Raw genomic sequence first — 16,027 nt, forward strand, 5'->3', positions numbered from 1 at the left:
ATTGCTACCTCATCATCTTCCAGCGAGGTAGAGAGCCAGCAAGTGCCACAGCTGGCACAGTAGGTAGGGAAGCATGACAGCATTCAAAAGTCAAGCTCCAGCACTTCATACAGCACCCAGGAGATGGCCCAGCATCCTGGACTATGCTAAAAAGCAAAGGGGCCAAATCTCTTTTACCTGCTTAAGCTGAGATGCCAACCACAACCTCTCCCCTCTCCACAAGGATGGGTATATGGCCCAAGTCATCCATGCCTTCAGAACTTCTCAGATTGATTACTGAAATGCCCTCTCTGTGGGACTCTCTTTTAAGATGGTTTGGAAATTGCGGCTGGTACAAAAAACTGCTGCCTGGCTAGCTACCAGGGAGAATATGTTACTTCAGTGCTGATGAGATTGCACTGGCTAGCAGTTTCCAGGTAAGAGTCAAGATGCTAGTCTTAATCTTTAAATGCCTCCAGACTCAGCGTCAGTCAAGAAGCAATTCCTTATATGCGACTTGCTCCTCTTCCTTGATCTCTCATTGGCATTTGATACCATTGACTATGATATCCCCCTGGACTGGCTCTGGGGAATGGGAATTAGGGACACTGTGTTACTGTGGTTGCAGTCCTGCTTTCAGGACCAAATCCAGAGTAGTATTGGGAGAGTGCCTTTTGGCCCCCTGGTGGCTACATTATGGGGTGTCACAGGGGACTATCGTATCTCCACTGCTACAGTGAGGGGGGAAAGTATTCGATCCTCTGCTAAATTTGCCCGTTTGCCCTCTGACGAAGAAATGACCAGTCCATAATTTTAATGGTAGGTTTATTTGTAGCTGTGAGAGACAGAATAACAACAGGAAAACCCCCAGAAACCCAGAAGACAAAAGTCAGAGATTGATATATATGTAGCAGCACTGTAAATGTGAGGTTCCTTCCAGGGGAGGCCCTTGGGCTCTGGTGTTCTTTAGCTTTAGAAAATCCCTATTCCAGCAAGCTTTCCCGCAGGCCAGATGTGTTTATTTACAGTATGCTGCAGGTCACTGAGATGTGTTTATTGGTTGTTTTAATGGAATGTTGGTATTTAATCATAGAATCATAGAATCATAGAATCATAGAATCATTCTTCTTCTTCTTCTTCTTCTTCTTCTTCTTCTTCTTCTTCTTCTTCTTCTTCTTCTCCTCCTCCTCCTCCTCCTCCTCCTCCTCCTCCTCATCCACCATGAGTTTTCTTTTGGGCATTAAAGTCGGGCATACACCTATATCCAATGCATATAGCTAACAAATAGATTAGCTAGCACCACTAAAGGAGATGAGATTCAGAACCTTGGACAGTACCAGAAGAACAAAACAAGGCCAGCACCAAGGCCAGCACCCGTGTCTTCACTTTAGGTTTGGAAGCCCCAGAAATCACCATTATGCAGCTCCAAACAATGAAAGAGGTGCCTCTCTCCAATCTAAGACTGATGCAAGGGATGTATTCTGGAGAATAGATACATCTCACATGGAAGCCTTGCTTCGTGCTGCATGCAGGCCTTGTCCTACCTTTCTCAGCACTTGAGTGTGTCATATTCTGTACGCAGTCCCAATAAATCACTGATGCTATGATGGATTGGTGACGGGAATGCCACTTATAGTCCTCCAGTGACCAAATGAGCATGGGTGCCCATTGGTAACCTTTTGATTTCATTTAAAATAAAATAACAAAGAACTTGGCTTCATTGGGGTCAAAACAGAAAAAGGGGTATATACACAGTATATATCTCAAATCAACACAGTGCCCTCCAGCGACATTAGCCATATGCTACAGAATGATAAAGCCATACGCTTAAGCCTTAAGCTATATGCTTAAGGAATGAAAAAAGTTGGATATAACAAAAGAAATAGGTTGACCCAATAAGGGGTGTATCCAAAAATTACATTTATTAGGACCAACTAAAAATGTCACAAAGTAGTCATCCTAAACTTGTCACCCACCTATTCTTACAGTGGCAGAGTGGGTGGAATAATACTGTCTCCAAGACTGAATTACAGAATGTATTACAATGCATTGCTCATGAGCATCCTAAAATAGTTACAAGGATACTTAGCCACATCCTGGAGGTGTCATTACCATTGCACCCTGCTATCAGAGGAGCAGTTTCTGTGTTCACTGTGGGTGGGTGGTGGCCAGAAGACCAACACTGCCCCTAATATTTGGCACTTTAATGCCTAGGCATGGCGAGCAAAGTCTTGATAGGTTCAAAACCATTCTGCTTCTGACAGGAGACTACATTTTCACGGACAGAAATTAACAAAAAAGCCCTTGTGTTCCTCCAGTTTTCAAGACAGATGTGGAAGGACAGACCCTGAAGCTGAGGCTCCAATACTTTGGCCACCTCATGAGAAGAGAAGACTCCCTGGAAAAGACCCTGATTTTGGGAAAGATTGAGGGCACAAGGAGAAGGGGACGACAGAGGACGAGATGGTTGGACAGTGTTTTCGAAGCTACCAGTATGAGTTTGACCAAACTGCGGGAGGCAGTGGAAGACAGGAGTGCCTGCCGTGCTCTGGTCCATGGGGTCACGAAGGGTCGGACACAACTAAATGACTAAACAACAACAACAAGTTTTCAGGTTCAGTTCACATTGTTGCAGCATTGCACAAAGCAGGGGGTTAAGGTGGGTGGAACTGAGGCTTGATCCAATATCACAGCAACTACCCAACACTTTCCCCCTCACCCATCCACACATACACCCACCCACTGCTGTTATCCTCCAAACCCTCAGCCACCCATGATCTGGGGAGGCTCTGTACCCTCCTAGAAAAAGTGACTCTTTCTCCCAGGGATCAGCAATGGTCAAGGAAGTGACTCCCCTGGCAGAGCTGTCAGGCATGCCCCAGCGAATATAGGGACAGTCAGCTTTGGTTCTGGCTCATTACTAGGAGATTAGTCCCTGATCCCAAGTGGCCTGGCCCAGGGGACAGGTATTCTGGGAAGCAGGAAAGGTTAATTTCAGGGAGATTAGGCTTGTGCCTCAGTGGGACGTGAAATTGAGGTAAATCTGTTCATCTGAATGAAAGGAACAGCTGCAGCACGCAGCAGGGGGAGCGGCTAAAAATAGCCTGGTATTTACCTGTCAGAGCCTGGACATGCTCTGGAGAAAGCACCGTGGCATGTTGGGAGCATGTCAGTGCCAAATGCCTGCACTCTGAGGAACGGGATGGGGCCACAAACTGCTCTCAAGCAAGTCCCTCCCACTCCTCACCATTTTGGGGCTTCAGAATGTATGGAAGAAGGGGAATGGTGCCTGTGTGTTCTGAAACCAGCCAGGTCATTGCCAAGATTTCTTCACACCACCCAGACTCCTAGCTGAGTCTGAGTTGGTATCACGGAGTTGGTTGGTGCTGATGGGAACTGTGGTCCAAAACAGCTGAGGATCATCAAGTTAGAGAAGGCTGTTCTATGCCAATGTATAAGCAACCACCCCCAACTTGATGCCCGCCAGGCGATTTGGACAGCAGCACCATTGACCTGACTAAGCTACCTATGCTCCTATGTTGCTAAGCAAGGCGGAAGGGGCCAGTTGTGGCACAGATAAATGGGCATGCTGCATTTCCTAACTGCCACCACTGAGCAATGCCTGAGCAGTGCCTGAGTGAAGATGCGTAAATGCTGTGACACTTATGCTCACACAACAGGAATTCATAGCTCTGTGCCTAGCAGCTGAAGTACAGTGGTGCCTCGCAAGACGAAAATAATCCGTTCCGCGAGTCTCTTTGTCTAGCGGTTTTTTCATCTTGCGAAGCAACCCTATTAGCGGCTTAGCGCTATTAGCAGTTTAGCGGCTATTAAAGGCTTAGCGGCTTAGAAAAAGGGGGGGAAGCGAAAAAAATCGCAAGACTTGCAAGACGTTTTCGTCTTGCGAAGCAAGCCCATAGGGAAATTCGTCTTGCGAAGCGCATCGAAAAACGGAAAACCCTTTCGTCTAGCGGGTTTTTTGTCTTGCGAGGCATTCGTCTTGCGGGGCACCAATGTACTGATGTTTTTCCCCACACAGGCCTTTGGACAGATGCAGCCCTTGCAGTGAAAAAAATTGAACTTCCTCCAGTAGTGTATAGCACACACCCTTCACACAATCAGAAATGGGTGAGCAACCTGTTAACTTCTCCTCCCTTAAATTATTTTTCTATGAAAACTGCTGGGGCGGGGGGGGGGAGAGAGACATCACTGAGTCATTCCTCTCTCCCACCTTCCTCTCCCCAGAGCTTTATGATTGTTGTAATCAACTGCATGGAGCTGGAGACAATGCTGATGGCATGAGTTGGCCTTGGGAATGAGCTGCTATTTGGACCATGCTGGCACCATTAGGGCTGTGTGGAAGGCAGGCTCTGTCAAGGTGATGAGCCTGCGATTGCTTGAATCACAGCTCACTGCGATACCTCTTAAGTGGTTCTTAATAAGATTGTGTTCGGATTTCAGGGGATTTGTGAGTGCCACCCAGCTCCTTTCTGTTCATTTGCTGCGTACTGGAGGGAGGAGAGGAGCAATCTCTGGGTCAGCAATGGCTTAGAGGCCTCATTCGCCCACCAAGCTTGTTAGGCAGAGTGGACTTGAATAAACATGAAGGAAATTTGTTGTGGAACACTTCAGTCTTCCTGGACATTCTGCAAGAGCCTTGAAAGTCACTAATTCAACAGAAAGGATTCCAGCAGTAAAGCAGTAGGCATTTGTTTGTTCATTTGATACTATCAGACCTTAGCTCAGTAAAGATGGGGTTGACCAACCCATTACAGGAAGCAAGGCTGCATATACACCATACATTTAAAGCTCACCCTGAATCCTGGGGAATGCAGTTTGTTAAGGGTGCTGGGAATTGTAGCTCTGTACAGTTCCCAGGATTATCAAGCTGGGGTGGGGGTTGCTTTAAATGTATGGTGTGTATGCAAACTGATTGTACTCCTTAAGGTGTTTCTGCTCTCTCCTATCCACTTTTGTCTCTGGCTCTTTCCACCTTTGTAGGGGCACACCTACTTATTCTAATTCTTTTCACTCTGTTTGTGGATCCCATTTTGGGTTTGCTCTGAAGAGACAACCCCCCTCAAACACTGCTGGGCCTTCCAGCTTCAGTCTGTAATGTCACTGTCCCACCGCATCTGTCTGGACCCACGTATATGTGTGGAGAGAGAGAGAGATGAAAACTGTCCACTGCAGGTAGTGCTTCACGAAGCTGCTGAAATGGGCTCCGGCCTACCAAAGCCTCTGACACAATAAATTTGTTAGCTTTTAAGGTATCACAAACACAAAAACACAGGTGCCCTTGTTGCTTTTATGAAGGACATAAAGCATGTCACCACTCTCCAAGGTATCTAACTGTCACCAACCTGAGATAAAACCCTTCCTCAAAGAGCCCCCTTCAATCAGCCCTCCCGCTTGACTTGCTATCACCTCCACCACCCTAACTAGGGACTGCGTTTACGACTGTGAGGCCCAAGTGGCTGGGGATTTGCTTCCCATTCAACACCAGCTGAACCAAACCGACAAAGAGTTTTGTGCCCTCTTAAAGGATAGCAGATTTATTGTGGCATAAGCCTTCACTTTTTTTCAGCTTAAGTTTTACACAGAGCAATGTCACAGACTGTAGACTGGATTATGTGGAATCATGCCTCTGAACTGTCAACAGGAGGGAATGTTTTTCAAGATCATGTGGGCCATGATATATGGACCCCTGTTTCTACATGGCCAAGGCTCCACAAAGCTGACCAGTTTACCTCAACTACCCAGCCATTAGCCACACACACAACCCATCATGTCCTCCACACTTCTCTGCACAGCAGACCCTTGCCACATCAGACCTTCTTTGTCTGCTAGCCAGAAGTATACAGGCCGGGGACATGAGGAAGTTGCTCCAAAGACACTACAAGCACAATGTCCCAGAGGGATCTATTTTAGCAAATTGCATTCAGTGTTGCAGGTTTCCTATGCTGTGTGGCAATCACCTTTATTTTGACCCGTGGTACCAGAGCACCTCAGCGGGATAAATCATATTACTTACATTCTTTCCTCCCTCTTCAGGTGCAGGCACTGACATAGGTCTCCACTGCAAAGGCCTTCCATGCTTCTACCCTCCTCTGGTCTAACCCTGCAATACCCACCAGCCTTGCCATATTCCACCTTCCCTTAGTGAAATGGTGCTCTCTCTCTCTCTCTCTCTCTCTCTGTGTGTGTGTGTGTGTGTGTGTGTGTGAGAGAGAGAGAGAGAGAGAGAGAGAGAGAGAGAGAGAGAGAGAGAGAGAAACAGAGCCATTCCTTTCTCTCAGGTGCCAGCTTTATTCACCGGAAACATTCCCATCAGCATCCATTGATCACTAGCTTTATGGCTCATAATCCTCGCCCCATTGACTCTGGAAAGGCAGGCAGAGGAGGGGGCAGGATGTGGGACTCCTTTCTCAGTTATTACGCACTTTGAGCAGGGGCCCTTCCTCCTTTTTCCTCCTGCCCTGGTAGCTTCTCTGGGAAGCCCGTGGTGAAGGGAAGAGGGTCACTTTCCTAGCAGCCTGACAGGTGCCTGGTTGTGTGGCAAAGGGGGCAGGAGAGGGGCTGACATGAAAATACACCATTCCTGGCAGCAAGATGTATAATCAAGTGTTTCTTTCCACAGACACTGTAAGTTCATAAGGACACTTTCATGTTCATCCCCCCCCCCCCCAATTTCCACCTTCTGATGTGTGTCCCACCAAGTCAGACTTGGCAACAACAGACTGGCAGTGCCCTTTTCTTTCATATTTGGCAGTAGCACCATCAAGCTGGCAGGTTCTCTGCGGCTCCATCCCGGAAATGTTCCTGGACTAATGCTGTGAGAAAGGCTGCACCTGCATGCGTGAATATGGATGTGGCATCAACAGGTTTGCGACGTGCTGAGGGGTTCCATCTGGGTCAGTGCTGAAGTGGCAACATGGGGTATGCTGTGCGTCAGGGGTCTGATGGCACTGTTCCCTTTTGTGCCAGGACTCAGAGTCAGTGCCAGCTGAATCATGCCTGTCAGCCTGAGCACACCAGATTCCTTGTAGCTGAGCCCTTAGGAAAACATTATAGCTGGTGATGTTATCCCGGGGTCCTCCTGGCTTAAAGACCAATTGTTTTTCAGAGGATGATTCCTGCCTTAGATGCTGATTGCCCAAAATAACTGCTGATCGCCCCTTGCACACACCACAGCCTTTGCTTTGCCTCTGAAGCGCTGGGATGCGATGAGCGCCAGCCGGCTGACACCTGCGCACTGTACCACACGGCAGCCTCACTTTGTTCTCATTATCGCAATGAGTGGAGCCGTCACACTGAATTAAGGCTCTTCCTGTGCATAGCTCCGAGCCACTGAGCACACAGCAGCCACCAGCCACAAGGGCTCTGAGTTTCGGCTTGCAGCAGCCGCTGTCTCCACTGCCCAGCAGCGAGTCTTGCCATATGTCTTTCCCAGAACCTGGGAAACAGGGCTCTCATGCATGCACACTGCGCACACCCACACCCCACCCCATGATCTGTGTGATGAAGGAAAGCCAGAGCTGGGGGCATTCTTAAAGGTGCAAGATCCTGGACTTGATGACCTAGATCACGGCCCCAAGGAAAGCTCACAGTCATTGCAGCTTTGCCGTGAAGTCTGAGGAGCAAGAGCTCCCTTCACAGAGAAAAGTGACCAAAGCTTCCATTCCAGCTTAACCCTTCAAACCCAGCTTAAACCCATACCTGAATGAGATCCAAATTTCGATACGAATGGGTCAGTATATAGAAAAAACAGCCCTAAATTCAGGCAAAGTGTAGAATGGACTGCAGAGGAGGGGAAATAACATGCCTGTGCTGTTTAGGGGTAAAAAAAATCCCCATGCAGTTGAAAGTGCTGTACCAGCCCCAAATTAGCCCTTTAAGAGAAAAGCTGGGGGGGGGGAGTGAGGGAAGATAAGATTTCTGCCTGCCCTCACTGCTGAATTACTTTGCAGAGTTAGCACACAGCTTGAAAGCTGTCTGTGTATTGAATCCTTGCTGGCAGAGGAGGCTTGCTTTAGTTGCAATCACACACTTAGAGACAGTTGGTAGGGAAAATAAGAAAGCTTAGGTTTATTACAGGATATGCATACTAGAATAGAAAAGAGTTATTAGTTACAGCTAAGTTTGAGATGCAATGGAGTCCTGCTTGGTCCTTGCACTCAGCAGAGATACATCGCAAGATGACCTCTCTCCAAGAAAGTCAGAGAGAGAAGAGTAAGAGAGGCAGGAAGCAAGTGCTGCAACCTGAGAATATCAGTCTAGCATCAAGGAAGAAGAAGAAGAAGAAGAAGAAGAAGAAGAAGAAGAAGAAGAAGAAGAAGAAGAAGAATTTGAATTTGGATTTGATATCCCGCCTTTCACTCCCCTTCAGGAGTCTCAAAGCGGCCAACAATCTCCTTTCCCTTCCTCCCCCACAACAAACACTCTGTGAGGTGAGTGGGGCTGAGAGACTTCAAAGAAGTGTGACTGGCCCAAGGTCACCCAGCAGCTGCATGTGGAGGAGCAGAGACGCGAACCCGGTTACCCAGATTACGAATCTACCGCTCTTAACCACTACACCACACTGGCTCTCAGCATAGAGATAAAAGGACAGTAAGGCAATTTAGGAATCTCAGAGAATCCCTTTTCTTCCTGCTTCAATCCCATGCAAATCCCTCAACAAGCTGAGTTGCATCCTAACATTTCCAACACTTAGTTGGCCACATTGATATGCACCCATGTCACCAGGCCCTCCTAAGCTCTGCCAGCTCCCTGCCATTTGCCAAGTGTTCAAGCCCCTGATTTGTAGCTCACAAAGTTACCCTGACGAAGAAGAACCACTGCACTCTGATGTCTAGAAAAGAGGCAACTCGGATGTACCATTTAAAGACACGTTCACACAAAACAGTCACAACCACACCTTAGCCCAACTGCGCCCAGTGTCAGGATAGACGATGTTCCATTCTATATGCAGATAGAATATGCAGAACCACATCCTATACCTGCCCTTAAGAATGTCTCTTACCCTTCAGTACTTTGCAAGAAGGATATAAGCAGATAGTCGAACTTTAGGGTTGTGTGTGTGTTCCCTTGCTGAGAACAGCCATGCACAGCCAAGGCACAGTGTGGAGCTTTTTAAAAGCCCTTTTGCAAACAGCCCCATGTTGTTCTTTAAAACTGTAGAGGCTGCCTTCCTCTACTTCCTCCCTCCCCCTGCCCAGCTGTTCCATCTTCTGACAGCCCTGGATTGACCTGGGTGGGCTGGCCCAGGGCAATCTGGTGCTATCTCAATCTGACCCAGCCGGTATCCACATCCAACTCAAAAACTGCATATTTGAGTGGTCAACTTGCTGTGGAAGTTTGCATATCATATTGTGTAATATAAAAGTACATTTCCTTGACTCGGATTGATCTCAGCCACTTTTCAGAAGAATCTGGCCGTGAACAGAGTGGATTGGTTGGCCCTGTGATGTCACAAACCCACTGCCCCTCCTCCCTGAAACAGCTTTGAAACTCTTTTTAAAATTGATTTTTCCTTAGAAACAAACAAACAAACAAACAAACAAACAGCAAAATGACAAAAATTTGTTTCCCTGACTAAATGTTCATGCTGTGCTTTAAAGAAAAAAAGCAGAACATGCACCTGAAGACTGGGGGTTAGCACAAGACAGACATCAGAGGCTTTCATTTGATTAGCTAAGCACATCTACTAACTATGTTGTAACGGAAGAAAAAAGTGTGAACCCATTTTAAAGGTGTATCTATATACACCAAACCCAAAATGAAGGGGTGTGCAATAGAAATGGCCAAGGAGGCTATGCCACAATCCATACCAGTGGTGCCTAACTGACCTGGAGTGCTGATTGGCAGGAAGCTGGGAAGGGGGCTGGCGATGCTGGTGAAGATTTGCACCTTCCAAAGCATTCTTGATTTTGCAAGCAGAGATAATGAAACGGCTGTTTTGCAGCAGGCTGTGGCTGCCTGCAGGGCCAGATCAAGTCCTTCTTCACACACACACACACACACACACACAGAGAGAGAGAGAGAGAGAGAGAGAGAGAACACTTAATTCCATTTTAAGGGGGGGAGAACTTAATTCCATTTTATGGGGGGGGGAGTCTCATCCAAATGGGAAGGAAGATAGCAGGAGGCAGACACCTACCATTTATCCAAAGGAGCACAGACACATCCTTGCTCCAGTGTCAACACTAAGGGATAGAACACAGGTGGCAATGAGGAGCTCCCAGGGCCAACCCAGGCAGAAGAGGCGGACAAGGCAAGGAGATCCATCACACCCAGGACTACTTCCTTGGGCTTCTTGCCCTTCTTTCTGGAGCGGGTGGCTCAGCAATAATAATATTGCTTGAATAATATTGCCTTTTTCCTGCCACTTTGGCTGGTAAGCAGTAAACTACAGTGCCCAGAATTCTTTGAGGGGTGAAACGTAGTTTGCATGTGTTTTTAAGGCATAGGGTGTACACAGCCATAGTCTACTGTCCAAAAGTAAGTCATATGTATTGTTCTGCCCATTTTTTTACTCTGGTCCTTTGCATCGCCAGCAAATCATACCCCTAAATGTGGCCATTAAGCTGAAAAAAGGTTCCCCACCCCTTGTCTTAGTAGCTGGAAGGCTGATGCTAGGGCATGAAGCACAGTTATCCCCTTCCCTAGATCTCTTGCAAAGTCATGCAGCTGAAGATTCTCAGTTTTAGGATCCCAAATGAGTTTGAACCCTTTCAGATTTAGTTAATAATAATATAATAATAATAATAGTAATTTATTATTTATACCCTGCACATCTGGCTGGGTTTCCCCAGTGACTCTGGGTGGCTCCCAACAGAATATTAAAAACACTAATTGTTTCGCTAGGATGAAAGGAAGTGGTTTCCCACAATCTGTGGGCCCAAACTCTGAAAAAAGACTTTGCTCACAGTGTATAGCCTGGAGTATCTAAGCATGCCATGAAGTTTCTTCCCACATCAACACACAGGACCCTTGGCTCATCCCAGCCAAAGCAGTCTGTTCTTCCCACTACTGCAAAGCCCACTACTGAAAACCAAACACAAACCCCACTCCCTGCCACTCTGCTGTTATTACCTATCACTGTGAACAAAACCAGGATCCAAGAATGTTCCGATTCATTGTCATACTAGAACAACTCTTCGCAACCCCCTACCCAAAGAATGACTTGCAGCATCAAATATTGTTTCCCAGTGAGATGAGAAAAGTAATGCAGGTTCTCTCTAAGCCCAGGGTCAGGGACACTGATGAGATGTAGAAATCTGAGGTTTTGAAGCCTTTTCTGAGAGAAATCCTAAACAGCAATATCTATGTAGCCAAAAGGAGATGGAGGCAGAAGTGATCTGCATGATTACCCCCTGGCACTGGAAGAACACTTTAAAGAAACAACCTCAGAGTGACTAGAGTCAGGCATGTTTCATTAGCTAGCGATTATAGGGAAATGTGCCTGATCCCCACAATGGCCACAGGCTACAGAGCACACAAACAAGGGTGAACAGGAGAACTGAGAGAACTTAGTTCCGGTTTGTGAAAGGAGCGCTGGCCTAGGAGAGACTAGTGAGCTTTTAAAAAAGAGCTTGGCCTGAATATGGCATTTCAGTCATTTGAAAGGTTTGGTGCGGATCAAATTCTCCCCTCAATACAGTGATGAGGAAGCTGTGGCCCTTCCAACTCCCACCTGCCCCAGCTTGCACGGCCAATGGTCAGGGATGATAGTTGTTGTTGTACGACAACATTGGGCAGGCCACAGGTTCCTCAGCCCTGATTTAGCAGCAGGAACAGAATTACCAGTTATTTGCTTGTCCCTAACCTAGCTAAGAATCCATGCTACCCATTCCATGAGCAGAGCACCATGAGGTGTTCCCACTATCCTCAGCAGAGCAGCGATGTGGCGGTAGACTCACTGTTTCGAAGTCACTGGCATTGCACGACTCATTGCCGAAGCTGCACAGAACCAGCATCTGGTCCATCTGGTGCCCAGCGCGGTCATGGAGCTCTGTGAAGTTGAACGGGAGGTTCCTTTCCCCCTTGCTCTGCATTAGCTTCTTACTTAGCACCTCCCGAATGTCCCCGTCCTCGCCCTTGGACACAGCAATCTTGTCATCGCCATCCAGGAAGCCCAGGTACTCTCCAGCCCAGTAGAGGTCATGGCCAGAGAGTTGGGAAAAGCGAAGAGGGTTGAGATTGCAGATGGTGATCGCTGGGAAAGTCAGACTGGGGAGGGTCTCTTCTTCCAGCGTGGTGTCGTGAGGATACTGAAAGTAGAAATCCACTCGGTCTGCATAGACGTGGATGAGGAAGCCAAGGGAGCCCAGGAAGGCCACGATCCACAGAAATTTGCGGCCTGTGTTGCACCCATGGCGGAAGATGTGGCTGATGCCATGGAGCGTTGAACTCCTGGCAAACGCTTCCAGGCTGGGGGCAGAAGTGGGTGGGTGCACCACATGGGAAACCTCCTCAGTATGCCGGACTGCTTTGGGCAGAGGGGAGCAACTGTGCCAGGAGGGTATCTCCTCTGTCCATGTAGGCCCTGGCATACTTGCAGTGGCCTCTTGAAAATAAAGGATAGGTACAAGCCCCTCAAAGGCATGCAGTTAACAATCAGAAGGCTCTGGAGTTTGGATGGGCTGGTGAGTGTTGCAGCGGCCCTCTCTGTCTAACAACAGGGCTCACTTACAGCAGCATAGTATTAACAGCCACGGGGCGGGGAGGAGCTTGGCCTCATGCCTCGCCTAGGGCCCCTCCTGGGAGCTGAAAGACAGTAAACATGTTCATCCAGGGCAATTAGCACTGCCGGATCCCGGAAGAGCCTGTGCCAGATGAGGGGGAGCAAATGCGTCCCTCGCAAACCGCAGGCTGAGTCCATCTCTGTCTCCTGGGACTGGGGCTGCTAATTAGCCTGAGGCATCATTGATTCACTCCAGCACTTAGTGAACAGGGCAGGTAAGCAAGCATATCCAGCCCTTGAAGAACAGTCCAGCAGGGAGAATGGAGGGCTAGGTCGTTCTGCTTCTTTCAGTGTGGTTGTGTATAATGGAAAATAAATACTTGAGTTGGAAGGGGGAAAGGTAATGGCCTCCTGGGCCATATGCCCATAATCAGGAAGGAGTTGGGACCAACCAACCAAGGTGGGCCTGCAGGCAAAATGCAGCAGCTCATGGGGCAGAATGTCGCCACCATGTTGTGCTGCAACTGAAATGATTGCACTGGCTGTCAATCAGCTACAACACAAATGTCAGGGGTACAGGGACAGAGGCACAGGGAAGGCAGGAAATGGAGAGCGATGGAGAGGAATCCCAGGAGAGCGAGGAAGAGGATAGCAATGACGCAGGGGATTCCATGAGTCTCTCCAGCGAATCAGAGGATTCCCAGAAAGGGGAGCCTGTGGTAAGGGCAAGGGGAGCCACGGGGGGAAAGTGTCAGGAGCGGGGGGCCAGCAGGGGACCCCAAAGCGGCAGCTGGGAATCAGGGCCAGCCTCCCCACCAGAACGCAGCGAGGGAGGGGGAGGTTCCAGTGTGTCAGAGGGAGCAGCTCCGGCGACAGAGAAAGGGGAGGGATCAGAGCAAGCCGTTCTCCCGGAAGGGGAGGAAGGCAGTGAGGGGAGTAGCATAACTGTCAAAAGGAAGGTCAGAAGTTGGGCGCGCGCGCCAAGTTCAAATGAGGAGGCGCGCGGGAGAACAGGGAGCCCGGAGGAGGAGGGGCCAGGACCCAAAGCCCGCAGGAGGGGGCAGGAGCAGTCTGGAGACTCCGCTTCAGGAGAAAGCAGGAGGGGAGGAACCCTGACGGGCAGAAAGACCCTGCGGAAAAGGAAAGAGAGAAAGAGGTGGAGCAGCGTTAGCTTATTAAACTGGTGTAGGGGAGGGACCGATTCAGAGGGGACTTCTAATGTCTAGGAGAAAGAGACGCGGGGCTGCACGCCTCGGTTGTGGAACCAATAATGAACTGCAATAAACATCCTTGTATATAAGAAGAGCTTGGCGTTGGTCTTTTGTGAGCTGAGACCTGAGGCAGCCCTGACAACAAAGTTCAGGATTCTGGTATTGGTATACAAAGCCTTATACAGCTTGAGGTGAGGATACCCAAAACATCGTCTCACCCCTTAGATACCCAAATGATCACTGTGCTCTGCAAAAGAAGGCCTCCTGCTGATGCCATCTCACCAGGAGGTCCCCTCCCTAGGATGTCAGAATTAGACCTTTAGTGTGGATACACCTGCCCTTTGAAACTCCGTCCTGTTACATGCCAGACAGGCACCACCTCTGTTGTCTCTTAGGCTCACTGAAGACCTTAGTCTTTTCAACAAGCATTTTAAGTAGAGTTTTTTTTAATTATTATTCCAGTCTGCTTCTGAACTAAGGTTTCAAATTGTCTTTATACATGTTTTTGCTAAATCTCTTTGGGATGTTTCCTGGGAAGGAATTTGTAAATGAAATGATATAAATACCTAAAAATAAAACTTCTGTGTGAGCCCTACCTACCCTTAGGGCTATGAGCATCAGCCTGAGGGATTCCAATGAGCAGGCCAGGACTCAGGTGAATAGCACAACTCTACAAATTACACCCTGAAGTTCTGAAGTTGTCCCCTTAAGCACATCAATACCCACCCACTGACTTCTTCAGAACTTAGGCAGCTTACAGCCCTGTTCATAGCAGCCCCCATGTGAAAAGGTGTCAGGAGTGTGGGTCCCCAGCAGCCTTTCTAGGGCCCCAGCTGCATTATACATTTAAAGCTGAATCCTGCCTTTAAAAAGTGAGTCTCTCTCTCTCTCTCTCTCTCTCTCTCTCTCTCTCACACACACACACACACACACACACAAAGAATCCTGGGAACTGTGGTCAGCTGAGTTGTTAGAAGGCACCTATTTCCCCCCTACAAAAAGTTACAATTCTCAAGAGTGGTTTAACAGTCAATCCCTCTTTCCAGGGAACTCTGGAATCTGTACCTCTGTGAGAGGGGTAAGAGTCTCCCAAGACTCTCAGCACCCTTACGTAACAACAGTTCCCAGGATTCTTTTGGGGTAAGCCATGGCTGTTTAAAGTGGCAGGATATTTCTTTAATGTATAGTGCAGATGGGGCCGAGGTCAATATGTGGCCTGTGTTAAGGTGTAAGAAAGGCATGAAAACATATATGGGTAAGTATAGGCTGCTGTGGACAGGTGTTTTCAAGCTTGGGGGTGAAATAGATTCAGTCCCTCAATTTTAGACATGAAGAAATCCCTTCTAACTGTTGCAGATTAATGCATGCTCATTCAAACTGACAGCCACAGTTGTGGTGACTAGGGAATGCCTGGGCAGGGCTCCCTCTTAAAAAAAAAAAAAAAAAGGAGGGAAGGGGTTTGGGAGTAATCACAGCAGGGTTTAAAATGCTTCGGAGAGAAATCCAGATTCATTGGATCAGCGTTTGCCAACCCTGTGCCCTCTAGATGTGACCTCTACACCAGCCCAGGTTGATGGAAGTTGTACACCAAAACATCTAGAGGGCAAAGTCTGCTCTGGACAGTCTACTATGCATATGGTGATGGTTAAAAAGTGAAAGGGTGGGTTGCCAACAGCCCCATACACATGTCTCATTGCATCAGATTAGAGGGACCCAGAAATGAAGGTATGAACCTGGGAATCTTACTCAGAGTATGGAGATTATAAAGGAAAGTAGAAGGCATGAATATTTGATTTAGTTCACAGTGGACTAGACATATACCGTAATTGAATGAACAAACAAGCTTTCACTTGATGGGTGAAGGGTAATTGATTTGAACTAGGAGCTGGTGGGGGGTAAAGGAACGTCTCCTAGGAGAGAGATGGGAAAGAACGGCTAAAAGCTTTTGAGAGGAAAAGTATTTAAACAGAGATAGAATTATACAGTGCAGGCATGCTGAGGCAGATCAGGAAGAAAGCCAGATTTACCTGGATCCTTTAATGCAGTCTCCTGGGAGAGAGGCAGAGAGGCAGGGCTGCAATTTCAGGAGTCACCCCCCCCCCCACTCAAGGGTGCCAGTCACTGTCCCCACACCATTTGCCCGTTCTGCCAA

At 48.1% G+C, this 16,027-nt stretch overlaps 1 protein-coding gene across 2 annotated transcripts in view; it reads right to left on the reverse strand.

Annotated features, from left to right (window-relative positions):
• The window catches only part of ASIC4 (acid sensing ion channel subunit family member 4), a 210,948-nt gene extending 198,400 nt beyond the window's left edge, over positions 1–12,548 (reverse strand). For both annotated transcript variants that reach the window (XM_082237284.1, XM_082237286.1), the window contains exon 1: positions 11,901–12,548. In XM_082237284.1, coding sequence (XP_082093410.1) covers positions 11,901–12,533 — 633 coding nt within the window. In that variant the 5' untranslated portion in view covers positions 12,534–12,548. The remainder of the gene's footprint in view (positions 1–11,900) is intronic.
• Between the last annotated feature and the right edge of the window lie 3,479 nt (positions 12,549–16,027).

The sequence above is a fragment of the Podarcis vaucheri genome (assembly GCF_965113315.1).
Source record: "Podarcis vaucheri genome assembly, chromosome: 1".
Taxonomy (NCBI): Eukaryota; Metazoa; Chordata; class Lepidosauria; order Squamata; family Lacertidae; genus Podarcis; species Podarcis vaucheri.